This window comes from Chionomys nivalis, chromosome 3 (assembly GCF_950005125.1).
Source record: "Chionomys nivalis chromosome 3, mChiNiv1.1, whole genome shotgun sequence".
Lineage (NCBI taxonomy): Eukaryota > Metazoa > Chordata > Mammalia > Rodentia > Cricetidae > Chionomys > Chionomys nivalis.
The window spans coordinates 4161022-4178032 of record NC_080088.1 but is presented as its reverse complement, the minus strand read 5'-3'; the positions used below and the strand labels follow the sequence as shown (position 1 = coordinate 4178032).

The 17011-nt window shown below is 46.3% G+C and overlaps 1 protein-coding gene across 2 annotated transcripts; it reads left to right on the top strand.

Annotated features, from left to right (window-relative positions):
* The first annotated feature begins 4267 nt into the window (after window positions 1-4267).
* Ripply3 (ripply transcriptional repressor 3) lies at window positions 4268-14503 on the top strand. 2 transcript variants are annotated; one of them, XM_057764071.1, is made up of 7 exons: window positions 4268-4285; window positions 5195-5337; window positions 6182-6420; window positions 6640-7274; window positions 8040-8112; window positions 11902-11969; window positions 13534-14503. In XM_057764071.1, exons 4-7 carry the CDS (start codon window positions 7171-7173, stop codon window positions 13835-13837), a joined length of 549 nt encoding a protein of 182 aa, XP_057620054.1. In that variant the 5' UTR covers window positions 4268-4285; window positions 5195-5337; window positions 6182-6420; window positions 6640-7170; the 3' UTR covers window positions 13838-14503. The 2 variants fall into 2 exon arrangements, with proteins under 2 accessions (XP_057620054.1, XP_057620053.1); XM_057764070.1 differs by having other exon boundaries at window positions 6182-7274.
* Window positions 14504-17011: the final 2508 nt, after the last annotated feature.

Here is a 17011-nt window from a genome sequence, read left to right as displayed (position 1 = left end):
TGTGGGCCAGTATAAGCCCTTGAGCTGAGCCTCCATGGCCCCTGTGGACCCCTCCCCCAGACTGTGTTTGTGATCTGAGGGCAACCAGACTCACCCATCTACAACACAGAGGGACTATTCTGGGCTCTGGAAACAGAAAGGGAATAAAGAGGTTACACCCCATGTAGGCAGACAAGCACTTTAGGGGAAAATGTAACGTGTTTTTTTTTTCAGAGGCATTTATGGAGTGTCTGTTATGCACCAGACATTGTCCTAGCAACATGCAGTCATTGGCGACACGGGGCCCGGCCTAGGAGTGAGTGCTATTACTCCACAGGGAAGGGCAGTGTGCTGGACAAGCTTACTTGCTTTCTTCTTGTTGTTTTGGTTCCAAGGCTTGCCTGGAACTTGCTATGTAGCCGAGGATGAACTTGGCTTCCAATCTTCCTGCCTCTCTCCTGAGTCCTGGGTTTGTAGGTGTGTGTCTGCCTCTCTCCTGAGTCTGGGGTTTGTAGGTGTGTGCCACCAAGCCTGGCTTGGTTTAATTTTATTTCTAAGAGCGTGGATGCCCCAGAGGATGCTGTTCTTCCCTCCCCTTGTTCTCCATGCAGAGCCATCAAAATGTGTGTACAGTTGACACACATCTGTATCCTCAGGAGAATGGTATAGATTCCAAATCTCATATAACGTGGTAAGAGTGTTAGCTTAGTGGTTGAGAGAGAACAGTCGACCAGCTGGGTACCAAACCATCCAATCACAGGCCTGTAAGGGATACTTTAGATTCAAATCATAACAGGAATCTTTTGAATCTTCACTTCTGAAGCTGTCTGTATCAAGTAAACAACTGTGCTTTTCTCTTGTTAACTTGTCTTTTGTTGTAGGTGGATTGGCTGTGAGCTTCATGAGGGACGAGGACAGTTAGCACAGCTTTCTGCCCCCACAACAGGACTGTTGGCAGTCACCAAAGGTGGCAAAATGTAGCCTACATAATGAGCATGTAGACCAATACTCAGCCGTCAACTTGGACCATCAAGATGGCTCAGTGGGTAGAGATGCTTGCTCTCAACCCGACTGAGCTCAGTCTGGGATCTAATGGTAGAACTGGTAAGTCAAGTCCTGCAAGTGGTTCTATGACTCCCCCACACACCGGCTGTGAATACTGCACCACTCCGTTCAACCAACCAACCATCTATGACCCCCCATGAATACCACATCATTCCGTTCAACCAACCAACCATCTATGACCCCCCCCCATGAATACCACATCATTCCGTTCAACCAACCAACTGTCTATGACCCCCCCATGAATACCACATCATTCCGTTCAACCAACCAACCATCTATGACCCCCCCCATGAATACCACATCATTCCGTTCAACCAACCAACCATCTATGACCCCCCCCATGAATACCACATCATTCCGTTCAACCAACCAACCAACCGTCTATGACTCCCCTGTGAATACTGCACCACTCCGTTCAACCAACCATCTATGACTCCCCCCCCCCCCCGTGAATACCACATCATTCCGTTCAACCAACCAACAAATAAATAAATTAAAAAAAACTTTTTTTTGAAGAAAGGAAATTGTGACCCATGCTGCAACATGGACAAACTTAGGGAAAATCGTGTCAAATGAAAGGTACACGCCAGTCACAGACGGACAAATGCCATGTGATTCCACTCATATGAGCAACCCACTGAAACCTAAGCTAATCCAACTCAGAGAGACAGACAGGATGGTGGCTGCCCGAGTTTGGGTGGGGAAGGCCTGGCAGCTAGTCACATGGTCCACTGTCAATAAACAGAGAACAGACAGGAAGTGGAGTGGGACTCTAAGACCTCAAAGCGTGCCCTCAGGAGACTCACTTGCTCTAGCAAGACTCTGCCTCCTCAAGGCCCTACAACCTCCCCAAACAGCGCCACCATGTGGAAACAGTGTTCAGACACCCGAGCCCTGGGGAGTTTCATACTCAAAGCACAATAGAAGCTATTGTTTAAAATTTCAGTATAAGAAGATGAAACTTTGTCTATTCCGTTGTCTGTCTGTGTCCTCAGGGAAATGGTACTAGGACCCATGGTAGATTCCAAATCTTATTTAAAGTGCTAAGATGTAGCCGGGTGGTGGTGGCGCACGCCTTTAATCCCAGTACTCAGGAGGCAGAGGCAGGCAGATCTCTGTGAGTTCGAGGCCAGCCTGGTCTACAAGAGCTAGTTCCAGGACAGGCTCCAAAGCTACAGAGAAATCCTGTCTCGGAAAAAAAAAAAAAAAAAAGTGCTAAGATGTTAAACTAAGATGTTAGTTTAGTGGTTGAGAGAGAATGTTCTACCAGCTTGGTACCAAACCATCAAATCATGGGCCTGTAAGGGAAGGGGGCGGGACCGTAGAGAGGCAATGGGACGATGTCAGTGTGCTCAATGGCACCAGCTACACCCTTAAAAGAGTTAGAATAGGAAATTTTATTATATACACCTAAAAAAATTATGTCACATATAAAGTTTTAACCTAAAATGGATCTCTTATCCCCATGGAACAAATACACTATTGTTTTTGCTTTAATTTAAGGCAATTATGAGGGCTGACAAGGTGTTTGCCAGGAAGCACAGGGATCCGCATCGTGGAAGGAGACACCTGCCTCTCCACAGATGCCATCTGCATCCACACAGGCACAGTGACTCAGGCACAGACCCCCCCCCATAAATTAATAACATAGGTTAAAAGATTATTTTCAGTCTTGAACTGAGGGAGGCGCTCCGTGGTAGAACCCTTGCTAGCATGCAGGAGGCCTTGAGTTTGGTTTCCAACAGTGTAAAAAATAAGAATAAGAATGACAACAACATCACAAGTAATAACAGCATCTCACGGCTTCTAAAACAGCTTCCAGAGCTGTGCAAGGCTCTGCAGAGCAGGGACCAGGAAGTGAGGCTGAACCAAGCAAAAGGAGAGGAAATGATCACTTCCCTGCCTGTCTTCCACACTGTTTATGTAAAAATACTCCACCCTCTGGATGTTTTGACTTTGACATCCTCCTCAGAGAGTTGCCAGAAACCCTCTGATGGAGAACTTCAGTCTTTGTCTCTAAGTTCTCACCGGAAGTCAGTATCTGAGCAGGAGTTTTTAATCAAAGACAAGAGAGCACAAAATGGGATCTCCGTTTATTTCCTACTTCACCACCTGAGGCAGGTTGACAGCCTTGAAATTCGATAGATTTCCCTGGTTATGTGCCAAGGGCACCATGAATTTTCTGTCTCTTCTGCCCAAGGACTTCCTTGTGCATAAAGATCTTCCCTGGACTCTAAGTTTGGGAAGTTACTATACTCAGATACTCTGTAACACGAAATGCCTTTACATTCTCAGTGACTTTAATTGTAGATTGTTTCTTTTGCTGTAATTTATTTGTATATTTCACAGGATAGGGAATCCAACAGGATCAATCTAGGGCCTCTTGAATGCTAAGCAACCTACCACTAAACTACGCCCCAGCCATGTTCTGTATTTTAATCTCCGTATCTATAGAATGAGCTAAAAAACAAACAAAAAGGAGAGAAATGAGGTGCTAGATCAAGGCTCAAAAGCAATGAGCACCTGATGCTCTTGCAAAGAACCCAGGTTCCCAGCGCCCACTGGTGGCTCACAACCGACTATATCTCCAGGTACAGGAATGTGACACCCTCTTCTGGCCTCAGTGGGACCCATCGTTCACTTGGTGCACAACACGGAGGGAAAACATTCATCATGTAAAATAAAAATAACCCCTCATCAAGGAGCCTTCTCTTTGTCACAGATGGAATCCACCATCGACCAAAGTACAGAGTTGTGCCCAGCTCCAGCTGATGCATCTACAAGCCAAGCCCTGCACCTAAGGCTCAGGGGTATTTTCAAAAGGAGCAGACTGTAAGAATCGGAGGGAAAGAAGTTTGCTGTGAGACTGTTTTCCCCAGAAATGTCAGAAGCTACAGTCACGAAGTCTCGTCCGCAGGCCTGTCTACCAGCGACCTGAACAAGGGCGACACCAATAGACCCGATAACATGATAGCTACAGGGAGCTCATGACGCCTCCACCCTAGACAAAGAACCACAGACAACTAAGGAAGGCTGAGAGAGGGAGAAAAAGTTTTCTCCAGGGAAAAGCACACCAATTGATTACGAATACCAAGTGGTCAGCCCTGAAAACATACAAACAAATGACATTTATAAATACTGAGCAGGTTATATTTATGTGCATGTGTCACAATTAAAGGAAAAAGAAGTTGGCTGTGAGGTGATGGCGTTTGCCTTTAAAGACAACACTCAGGAAGCAAAGGTAGGCAGATCTCTGTGAGTTCAAGGTCAGGATGGTCTATAGAGAGAGTTCCAGGACAGTCAGGAAATCCTGTCTCAAAAAAAAAAAAAAAAAAACAAGAAAGAAAGAAAAGAATAAGAAGCCATGAATTTGAAAGAGAGCAAGGGGCAGTACATGAGAGGATTTGGAAGGAGGAAAAGGGAGGGGGCTATGATGTAACTGTATCCCAGTATTCAGGAGGGAGAGGCAGGGAGATCTCTGTGAGTTAAGGCCAACCTGGTCTACATAGTGAGTTCCAGAACAGCCAGGGCTATGTAGACAGACCCTGTCTCAAAAACAAACAAAAACAACAATAAAAAGCACACATTGTTGGGCCAGCAAGACGACTTAGAGGATAAAGCCACTTGCGGCTCGCTGACTCAAACCTGCCTCCACAGAGTCACTCTGTATTAAATACAACCTGTGAAGCACATTGACTAGTTACGATTGCCTTGAGAGTCGGTCATTTGCAGAAACCACGGGGACACTTGGACCTTCTGTCCCTGTGTCTTCTCTTTCCTTCACTTATTTTCAAGTTTTCATTTATTCAGCAAATATTCATGTAAGAAGAACTTATGGGTATCTATTTTATACCTTGAACCATAAGTAAGAACTTATGGGTATCTATTTTATACCTTGAACCATAAGCAAATATTCTGTTACTCAAACTGCCCAAGCTTTGACCATGGAGATCTGACATTTCTCTTAGCATTAGTAAAAAAATAACGACAGAAGAGTGAAGACGACATGCCACTGTGTGCAAGCGCTGTGCCTTTTGCCTTGACATTTAGTTCAGTCCTGGCTCTGTAACCAGTGATTTTGCGTATCTTATTTAATCTCCAATTGCCAGTTTTCGACTTTTTAAACTATTGTGTTTGCCTGTGTGTCCAGAAAGCAGGTATGTGCCCGGGAGTGCAGATGCCCACAGAGGCAGAAGAGGGCATTAGATCCCCTGGAGCCCGAGAGTTACAGCCTGTTGAGAATCACCCTCTCAATGGGGTGACTACTTGAAAGCAGCTCTGGTCCCCTGCAAGGTCAGTTACAGGCTCCTAACCTCTGAGCTGTCTCTCCAGACCCTGAGGAGTTCCTCAACCTGCACACTGTGGATAAAGCCTCATTTGCAGGCTTGGGGTGAGGATGACCACATTAGTAAATGCATCACAAAGGAACACGACGGTTACATTTATAGACACAGGAATTAGTAGTGGTTATCAAGGTGGGGGAGGGGAACCTGAAGTGATTTAGCAGGGACTGCTTCCCTGCAGGATGATGGAAGGTTCTGGAGATGAAAGGCCAGGTGAGTGGACATCATGTCACCTGCTTAAGTGCATATTAGAAAGTGATTAAAACGGTAAGCTTGTATTCTCTTTTGCCACAGTAAAAAGTAATATATTCATTGTTGAAAATTTAGAAAATATTTGAAAAGCCCTTCAAAGTCCTTAGGAACCTGAGCCAACAGAACAACTCAGTGGATAACAATGCTTGCCATGAAACTGGACAGCCTGAGTTTGCTCCCAGAATCCACGTAGGGGACAGAGAGAATGGACTCCCATGAGCTGCCCTCCAACCTCCACATGCATGCCATGCCCATAAATTAATAAATATAAACAGATAACCCCTCAGAAACCACTGCTGGTCTTTAAAAATCCCTGTATCTAGGGGATAGAGAGGTGGCTCAGTGATTAAGAGCACGTGTTGCTCTTGCAGAGGACCTGGTGACTCCCAGCACCCACATGGCAGCTCACAGCTACAGGTAACTCCAGTTCCACAAGCATGCAAGAGGTACACAGACACACATGCAGGCAACACACACACACACAATAAAACAAATACGTCTAAAATAATAATTAAAAAAATCTTGTATCTATTTTCCCATAGCCTCTGGAACTCTGCAAAGGCCCTGGATTGTATACACAGGATGAAGACAGAAAATAAAGGACCTACACGAATTGCTTGTTTTTTTAATTTTGGTTTTTCCAGACAGGGTTTCTCTGTGTAGCCCTGGATGTCCTGGGACTCATTCTGCAGACCAGGCTGGCCTCGAACTCAGAGATCCACCTGTCTCTGCCTCCCGAGTGCTGGGATTAAAGGAGTGCACCACCACTGCCCAGTTTAACGTGAGTGTATTTTTATTAGCTGTGTAAATGACTGCAATTAGATATATTTTCATTCTCTCTTCAAAAGATCTCTTTAGTGCTAAATTGAAGTCTAACTTTTGGGCTAACAGATACGCGTTATCAAACTTAAAAAGCATATATATATATATATATATATATATATATATTCCTGACACCTTACTGCCCTCTGTGCCTTCATATCTTTTGCCTACCCCGCAGGGTCCTCCACTGGACACAGGGTTTAATCCAGTGTATGAAGGACTCTGCCCCAACACCCACAACGTCTCGCAGTGTGGAAAGGGGGTGGGGTGGGCAGGCGAGATGGGATCCTCCTGGATGGGATCAGAACCCCGAGGGCAGCCAAGAGCTGCTGGGCAGTGGGGACGACCTCCAGGGCACGCAGAGGACACCCGTCATCCTGAAGGGTCCGGTCCTGAGCTTCCCGCTCCGCCGTGACCCCTCCGGGTTTTCTTTTGTCCCTTCTCCACTCTGGACACCCACCCCTCCCCGCTGTCCCGAGCAGGCTGTCTTCCTTGACAATCTCCACTCCACCCTCCGCTTCCTCTGGCCCGCTCCCGCGGTCCCCAGCCCTCCCCCACCCGGGGGGGGGGTGCGCAGTTTCCCGAGTCCCCTCCCCGCCCCGCCCCGCCCCTGTTTTTAAACCTGGCGCGGAGCGAGCGGGTAGGTGAGCACGCTCGGCGAGCAGGACGAGGCGCCGTCGGGCTGCGGGACTCGCGTGCCGCCCGCACCATGAGACCCGAGGCGGCGGCCGGAGCCCGGGAGGCGCTGGGAAGCTTCTGCCGCTGTTCCAGGGATGATCCCGGGAGACCACCGCTGCCGCGCGGGCCCGAAAGGTGAGGGTGTCCCTGCGGTCCGGATGGAGGTGCGCCCTGACTCAGGGCGAGTTCCTTAGCCTGAGATAGACAACTGCAAAACTCCTGTCTGAAATGCAGGGACCCCCGCGGACTCCTGGCAAGGAAATGGGCCAACGCTTGTGCATATTGAGGATCTGAAATTGATCTAGCTGTAAACACTGAAAGCTGGGGGGCCTATGCGAAACTTGCAAAAGGATCCTGCGCTCTATCACTAAGCGACTATCTCTTTCCTCTATGCTGGAACTCAGCGTTTGCCCATTCCTGGGATGCAGCTGTCTTTAAAGGTGTGAAGTTTAAGGAGATCAGATTAGCTGGGGAGGTAGGGAGGGCACTCCTTGGTGATGGAGAGACAGATTGCCTTTCGGCGTGATAGAACGCTGTAGCATCAAGAGTATTCCGTGACAGAGGTGATGTAGTTGAAACCAAACAGCTGTAATGGGAAATCTTGAAGTATCAATGAGAGCTTAGCTGGGAGAAAAATAACTCGACTAACACGTGCCCCAATAATGGTGTTAGATTTGGGGCTTACCTTCTCAGAGTTTCCTTGGGAACAGAGGGCAGAGAATTCTGCAGGAGATAGGAACAGACAGGTAAGGTACTGGCGGACCCGGCCTGCAGACAGACCTTAAGAGAACATGGTGTGTGCAGGGCCTCTTTGTCAAGCAGACACTATACTCTCATAGTAATGTTTTAAGGGGCAACAGAAATGCCGGGGATTCAGTCTCTCCCGGTGCTCCTTTCCAGTTCTGTTCCGGCTCTGTGGAGACCGTGGGTGCCGCCCCCTGGAGACGCGGAACTGACCAGAACTGAAAGCCGGGTAAGTTAAATTGTGGATGTTGTAGGTAACTGTCAAGCCAGAAAATGGCACCATCTCCATAGTAATCAACAAAACAAAACAAAACAAAAAACCAGGAAAGGTCTACTCCATGTTCTAACTCAGAAGCGCCTGGAGGTCCAGCAGGTAGCGCCTGAGTGAGCAGAGGCGCTAAATGGACCCGTTGGGCTCCAAAGCTGTTGCAAGGTAATTTCACGGAGCGGAGGGGGTAGAGTGGGGGTGTGTCTTGGTTCTTCTGTAAACCTGCTGGTGGAAAGGGGAGAGGCAAAATCCAGCCCCCTTAGAGAAAAGCTGAGTGTACATTAGCGGGGCCGCTGGTCCCACAGTGCAAAGAAAGGCAGGCATCTGCCTCAAGTGCCCAGAAGGTGCAGACAAAGGCCCCACCCAACGACTGGCTCTTCAGAAGCACTTTCGGCCCCTTCTTCAAGGGCTCCTGGAGGAGCTGTCGTCTGTGCAAATACACTCAAGCAGAGAACCGCAGGCAGAGGTGAATTGCCGCAGCCAGTCCTGTATCTTTGCACTGTCCCTGAATTGCATTTAACTGGTTAAGGTAATGACTTGCTTACTTACATTTGTTATATTTTCCAATATAAATTGACTTTTGAAACCAAGGAGTTAGCCTGACCAGGGCGGACCATGCATTTTATTTACCTAACACCTGTGGATACAGCTATGTGTACAGATATGTGTAAGAAAAGTTAGGGGTAGCAAAGCAGCTCTCTGTACTCTTCTACAGCTAAGTTATGTTCTTTGTATATTGGGTGCTTTAATTCAGTTAGTAGTTATGTGCTTAAAGAATGAAGCAAATAAAAAGATAGTAGTCCAGTAAGTGGTATTCTAGCCCTAATTATTATGGCTCTAAACGGGAGATGAATTCTATAGCGTTCAGACTCCAGTTCTTAAAAGCCAGATTTTAAAGGAGAAGCTCACAATTGATTAGACTTTCCTCTAGGTGAACCACGACTGTGGGGTCACTCAGCTGTGTGTGAACCCGGAAGTACTCAATGACGGCAGCCTCGGGCAGGTAGCCTTTGCTTCTGTTCTGATGAGAATGCCCCTTGTGATGATTACATCGAGCAAGGCACAGTCGTTTCTAGCTGACTGCACTCCACACAAAGCGGCTATATCCAGGATTTGGGCGGTTGGGGGAGCCTGGTGTTCTGTCAGGGTTGTAGAACTGACTGCCTTCCCACACCCTTGTCAGGGCGGGTCTTGGGATCCACCCCTGGGTCTTCTGTTGTCACTAGGTTCCAGCTTTACTAGGAGCTAACTCCCCAGTAAGAGAAAGCTTACTCTTCGTTGGTCACAGCCTGTTTCTCCGCAGGCCTCCATAGATCGGGCTCTCCCAAGCCAACGGGGTAAGTGTACCGTGCTTGGACTGCAGAGCTTCTGGCTAATAACACCCCCTCTTGGCCAAACAGGACAATTCCTCAGCCCCCAGTCTCTATGCCATCATATAGAGGATTATGGGAGGTACTGAGGTTTGATGACCTGTCCCGGGACTCCCAGCAAGCAGACTGAAATTATAATAAGATATAAATATGATACAAAGCCTTCTTTCATCAGAGGAGCTCCCTGTACTCACTTGGTGGTCCTAGAGAGCTGTATCTTCCACTGGACGGGAGAAAAGGGATAGACCAAATCTTTTAAAAAAAAATTTTTTTTTTCTGGTCTTGAGGATGGAGCCTGGGGACTGGCATATCCGATGATACACATATGTTCTATCGCTGTACAGCCTGACAGCCCATGCCTTGCAGTTTCTTGGTCTTGGCGCATTTCTGTCCTGGCCGCTTGTCCACACTGCCAGGACCCATCCTACCTACTACCCAGGCTTCCTGCCATAGCCTCCCAGTCAGAGGTCTGTGGCTGAAGTCTGCTCCAGCCTGTTCTTCAGAGCTTAAGAGGACGCACACGCCTTAGGCTCGGTGCTTAGCTGGTTTACCTTTCTAGTCCCATTTAATCGCCAAAGTGTGCGTGTTTCCATGTTTCCCTCCGTGAGAACCGGTCTTTTATTAAGCTCTCTTTGAAAGCCAGGTGTGGTGGCTCATGCTTGTAATCCTAGCACTTGGGAAGGTCTCTGAAAATTGGAGGCCAGCCTGAATTTCATAGTGAGACCCTGTCTCAAAAGTCGAAAAAGAAAATGTGGCATAAAAAATTAAGGGCGCGTATGTTTGTGGGATTGGTTTCTTCAGTTCATGAGCGGGCATTGCACGTCCTCAGTCTAGTGAGGACAGGATGCTTGCAGGAAGCAGCTTCTATCTGGTCGGATTAGCAGCATGCCTGGCAGTCTACCACAGTGCGCATCATTCCCACCTCAGTCATCTTCAGCAGGACGGGGTTGCGTGCAGCATCACCACCTCACTTTAGGGACTGTTTAAAATTACAAGGAACTTAATCCAGAAGCTGTTTTCTGTAGTTCGGAAGGGTCAGCCTCAGTGTGAAGGACTGTGTTCCAAAGACCCCCACTTAACTGTGCACTGAGCTCTTCACAGTGTTAGTGTCTGCAGAGACATCCTGTAGGTCAGTTTGCTCACAGATTGTTACACACGCACACACACACACACCACACACACATACATATGCATGCACTCAGGATGGAACAGCACAGAGAGCAACCAAATACAAAATGTATATTCCCGTCCTTTGATTTCCCTATAGTCTCCCTTCCACTAGTCTCCTTTCTTTCCCTTCTGTCCCTTCTGCCTCATGTCTCTCATATGTGTGTGTATACATATATATATATATACATACATATACACAGGCAAATGCACACATGTATGTCTATATATTTACCCATACATATACACATGCAAACACACACATGTCTATCTAGGACCTGGGAGTTGGGGAGATGGCTCAGTAGGTAAAGTGATTGCTGTACAATCATGAGGACCTAAATTCTAATCCCCAGGACCCATGTGCAAAGCCTGGTGTGGGGTGCACCAAGGACTGAGACAGGAGAACCATGGAGCTTGCTGACAAACCAGTCTAGCTAAATAGGTGACCTCCAAGTTCAGTGAGCAACCCTCCCTCAATAAAACTTTGTTGGTAAGCCAGGTGGAGGTGGTGCTCATCTTTAATCTCAGCATTTGGGAACAGAGGCAGGTGGATCTCTGTGAGTTCAGGGCCATCACGGTCTACAGAGAGAGTTCCAGGACAGTCAGGGTTACACAGAAAAACCTCAAAAAACCAAAGAAACAAAAAACAAAACCAAACAAAACAAAACTTTTGTTTGAGGGACAGAAAACAATTGGCCATGGGCATCTAGTCTCCACACACACACTCATGAGCGAGTATGCTGCACACACACGCATACTAATACACCATACTGCACACACTCATGAGCAAGCATGCTTGCACACACACACGCATACAAATACACCATACCACACACACTCATGAGCAAGCATGCTTGCACACACACATACATACAAATACACCATACCACACACACTCATGAGCAAGCATGCTTGCACACACACACATACAAATACACCATACTGCACACACTCATGAGCAAGCATGCTTGCACACACACAAGCATACAAATACACCGTATCACACACATGGGTTTAAGGTCTGAACCCTCAGTTCCTGGACCACTGTGGATAAATAGAAGCAGAACCTGCGAGACACTAATATGTTGAACCGCTCATGTTAGTCCGGCTAGCAGTCGGTACAGACTGCTTCAGCTGGATCGATAAAGCTCCAGGATGGCACCGTCAGCGGATCCTTGACTACATCTGTGTTTCTACACACTTGTCTTTACAGTGTGAGCCTTGGGGGAGCCAGCAAACTTCGGGATCAAAGGGAGCCTTTGGGTTCCAGCACCCAGTCAGGTAATACTCTGCTATTTCATGGTAAAAAGCACATAAAGACCACATGATCTCTAGACGGCAGTACACATTAGCGTTCTCAGCAAAGTCAAGAATTAAATATAGTATCTAGTATTATTTTTTTTCCTTACCAAGGAGTTTCAAGGACATATTATTTTATTTCTGGAATCTGTTTGTGATTTTATGCATTTAATGTTTTGTTACAAGCTGGAACTGGTCATATGACAAATTCCATTTGCCCTTCAAACTCACCGGCAAATACTAACCACCTAACTATAACACAGACCAGTATAAACCTTGTTTATATTTCTGCTTTACCTGTGTTGACACATTTGGCATGTGCTCTGTCTGCTACAGGGCTCCCGCCCTACTGACACCATAGACTGGGCAGGACTGTGCTGTAGAGACTGACCCCAGCAGGGCAGGGTGTTTGGCAGCACTTCCGGCTCCTGCCCAGAACCCACAGGAGTTTCTCCTTAGTCAGAAACGTGTCCAGATGTTGCCAAGGGTGCTGGAGCCAGGGAAGCACAGACCCACCAGGATCTCAGGAAACTAAGCATCGCCACACAGTGTATAACCAGATGATTTTCTCTCCCTGTCCTCTAACCAGGAAAGGGGACACTCACTAAAATCAGCAGCCATCAATTGACAAGCCCTGCTTCCTCAGAAGACCATGGGGGAGGGAGGAGCGAATGAATTAATAAGTGAGAAATACTAAGAGATTATTGGTGCCATTTTTAAATACTTTTCTTAGTAACTGGAATCTCCAGTTTTATAAATCTTGAAACTTGGGGGCTCCAATTTGTATGTATTTAAACTTTTCCTTCCTCTTTCTCTCCCTTATCTCTCTCCCTGTTCCTTTCTTCTTCCTCCATTCTGTTCTCTTCTCCTCCTCCCTTCTCTTTTCCCTCCCTCCCTCTCACTCCCCCCTCCCTCCCTCTGCACCTCTCCGTCTTTCCTCCCTCTTTCTCTCCTTCTGTCTCTTTATGTCTTTTCCCAAACGCATTTTTCCTTCTGGTGAGAAGGATCCACCTCTCATCCTTCTCTTCACTATGGGAACAGTCAATTACTCCTCCAGGCCAGGGTCTCAGAGGGTTACATTTCTGTCCTCTGAGGTGAATGTGCGCAGGGGACGGGACATTTCCTGTCCAGGAGGGTTCAGATCATCCATCCAATTGATTAGAGCCCAGTTTTTGTTACTGTCTTTGCTGTGGGACTAGGTTGATTAGAGTGGGGGTGGTTATTAGCTAGTCCCTCAGCAGGTGTCCAGTTCTGTGTTCGGGTAACTTGAAAGCATTGTGTAGCCAGGTGGTGGTGGCGCACGCCTTTAATCCCAGCACTCGGGAGGCAGAGGCAGGCAGATCTCTGTGAGTTCGAGACCAGCCTGGTCTACAAGAGCTAGTTCCAGAACAGGCTCCAAAACCACAGAGAAACCCTGTCTCGAAAAACCAAAAAAAAAAAAAAAAAAGGAAAGCATCATGTACACAGCAGGCAAAAATGAGCCAGAAATGGGGGCACTAAGTGCTTTTGTCAGGAGCCAATGGTTTCTTTGTTTCTTTAATATTAGGCTTTACTTACCCCTTTCAAAGCGACAAGAATACCTGCAGAGCTCTGGGGAAAAAGTGCTGGCCAGCTTCCCAGTGCAAGCCACCATTCATTTCTACAACGATGAATCCGAGTCAGACTCTGAGGAGGAGCAAGAAGAGGAGGCTCAGCCCAAGTGTCTGCAGAGCCAGGAGGCAGCAGGACAGGACAGTGGCCCAGGAGGAAGGGACAGAGTAGGACTGGCAGGCCTAGAGGAAGGAAGGAGGGATGGTGTCCGGGGTAAGGGTCAGCTGCAGGCAGGGGGCAGTGAGTGCTCCAGCAAGTGAAGTGAGTCTGGGGGCAGCCTTGCCAGGACGCAGGTGGAGTGTGTGCATGTATATGATTGTGTGTGTGTGTGTGTGTGTGTGTCTGCCTGTGTGATCCATACCTTTGGGTGTGTGTCAACACAGGCTGTTATCAGGAAGAAGACTTTCCGAGCTCACTGAGCTCTCACTCTGAAAGCCACTCCCTCTAAGAACACCATCCCTCCCTTGCCCAGAGACCCACTGTCCAGCCGTTCTTGCTTTCCTAAAAATCATTTAGATATTAACTACCATTTTAAGGGTTCATTTGGTTCCTCTTTAGCTGTCTGAAAAAAATGTTCTTTTACTTGTGTAAAAACAAAAAAAAATTGAAATACTGAATAATTTCCACCAGAATAAGAAGCAAGAAAATATGATCTTTTTAGGGGATAAAATAGGTGTTTCTGAGAGCTGGATAAGAGCTGTGTGTATAAGTTGTAAAGGATTATTTTTTTTCTTACTTGGTGGCCAGCATGGTCTTGTTACTTGCGTGGAATGGCACTATTTTTCATTAAAGTATCTTATGTAAAATTACTTTGAATTTTATCATTTTGATAGCCCAAGGACTGTGCTTCTCAAGGTTCCCCCCCACCAGAATTATCTTACCTGATGCTGTGTTCCTGTTCATACCACTTTGTATGAATTTTTATTTGGAATAAATACTTTGAAAGATCGTTTGATAGTCATCTTTTCGTGTAAGATGTTCTTAGAGTGAATTAATTTCTGTTCTAAAGGTTTTAAAGATTTTTTAATATTTAGCTCTGTTAAAATTCTATATTTTCACGAGTGCAAGCAGAGGCCAGAATAATGGCTCAGTGGGTAAAGGCACTTGCCACCAAGCTCGACGACCTGAGTTTGGTCCCCAGAACTCACATGGTAGGAAGAGAGAACTAATTCCTGCGAGCTGTCCTCTGACCTCGAGGCACACACCCCCTGCCACATACACACAGGATGACGCATGCATGCATGAAAGAAACAAGTCCTGATGCCCCAGGCCTGTCATCCCAGCCACTGAAGAGGCTGAGGCTGAGGAGGAGCACAAGCTTAAAGCCTCAGCTGGGGTTAAGACGAGCTGGGTACTCAATGAATCTTTCTCAAAAGAACAAAAATAATACGAGAAGAGTTAGGGATGCAGCTCAGTAGTACAGTGCTGACCAAGGATGCATGAGGGCCTGGGTTCAGTTAATAGTAACACACACACACACACACACACACACACACACACACACACCAGAATAAAAAGTATTTAAAAGTGAAAACAATAAGCTACACCTTTACTGTTCAAATAACACATTAATATTCGAAAATACAAATACAAAATACTATAACCTAACAGTTCAGAAAGTTCTGTTACAAAGTAAAAGGCATTCTTAAGTTTCCTGTCTTCATGTAATAAACATCAAATTAATTTTATTTGAGACAGGATCTCACTATATATCTCTGGCTGGTCTGGAAATCTCCATGTAGATCAGGCCAACCTCAGTCTCACAGAGATTTACTTGCCTCTTCCTCAAATGCTGAGATTAAAGTGGTGCTCCACTTCCGTGCTGAATGGTCTTGGTTTTGTTTCCTAGCTTTTTTTAAATTGTTCCATCCTTTAAAAAAAACAAGTACTCCCCTCCCTCCTTCCCTCCCTTTCTCCCTCCCTCCCTCCCTTCCTCCTTCCCTCTCTCCCTCCCTCAAGTTGCGAGGTCTGGTGGCCAGCATCTGTATCTGCTGACCCATCTTGCAGACCCCAGGCAAACTTGTTCTAGCTTCTACAAATGAGAAAGGACATCTGTCTATGCTCGGCTTATTGCACATAGTTATTTGCTACAAATGACAAGATTTAATGTATCTTATGACTGAATAATATTCCATAGTGTCAATACACAGTATTTTTTTAATTTCTAAAAATTAATAAATTTTACATAGATGGGTGCTTTGCTTGCAGATATGTCTTACACCACATTCACACCTGGTGCCCTTGGAAACAGGAGATGGCATTGGATCTGCTGGAACTGAAGTGACTGATAGTTGTGAGTTGCTATGTGGGTGCTGGGAATCAAACCTGGGTCCTCTGGAAGATCAGCCAGTAATCTTAACTGCTGAGCCACCTCTCTAACCTGACCTCATATTTTATTTACCCCCTTTCCATGAATAAACACCTAGGCTGATTCTATATCTCAGCTATTGTGAATCATGTCACAGTTAACATGGGTGTGCAAGTATCTCTTTGCTATGATTTAATTTCTTTTGCTCATATATAGTACTAGACACTTTCTTGTAGCTGTGACCAGAATACCTGACAAAAACAACTATATAGAGAGAAGGCTTATTTTCTCATGGTTTTATTCTACCTCTGCAAGGGAGGGCACAGCATCGACAGAGTGTGACAGAGACTGTTCACACCACAGCAGAACAGGAGGGAAGGGCACAGCATCAACAGAGTGTGACAGAGACTGTTCACACCACAGCAGAACAGGAGGGAAGGGCACAGCATCGACAGAGTGTGACAGAGACTGTTCACACCACAGCAGAACAGGAGGGGAGGGCACAGCTTTAACAGAGTGTAGGCTGAGGTTTTCTGTCTTGACCACCTGATTCTAAATAAACACACAGATTATTTAATTGCATTAATATTAATTACAAATGCTTAGCCAATCGCTCAGGCTTATTACTAGCTAACTCTTACATTTAAATTAACCCATTTCTATTAAACAAAGTCTCATGGCTTTACCTGTTCTCTCTAGCACACTTTGCTTCCTGGGCAGCTGGCTCGAGTCTCTCTGACTCTGTTCTCCTTCCTCCCAGCATTTTCAGTTTGACTTTCCTGCCTAGCCTTATTCTACCTTGCTACAGGTCAATCAGGTTTTTTTTTATTAACCAATAAGAATAATACATAATCACAGAGTACAGAAAGATTATTCCACAGCTACAGACTGATGGAGGCTGTTCACATCATAGCAGAACAGATCACAAAAGGAACCATGTTCATGGGCAGGTAAAACTTCAGAGGCTATCCCTAGTGACCAGCTTCCATCACATAGGACCTATGTCCTAATGGTTTCACAGGCCCCGCCCCGAAAACAAAACCAAACAAAACCAGTACCGTTACCCTGCTGGAGATCAAGCCTTCAGAAATGAGCTCATGGGAAGCATTTCCAATTCAAACTATAG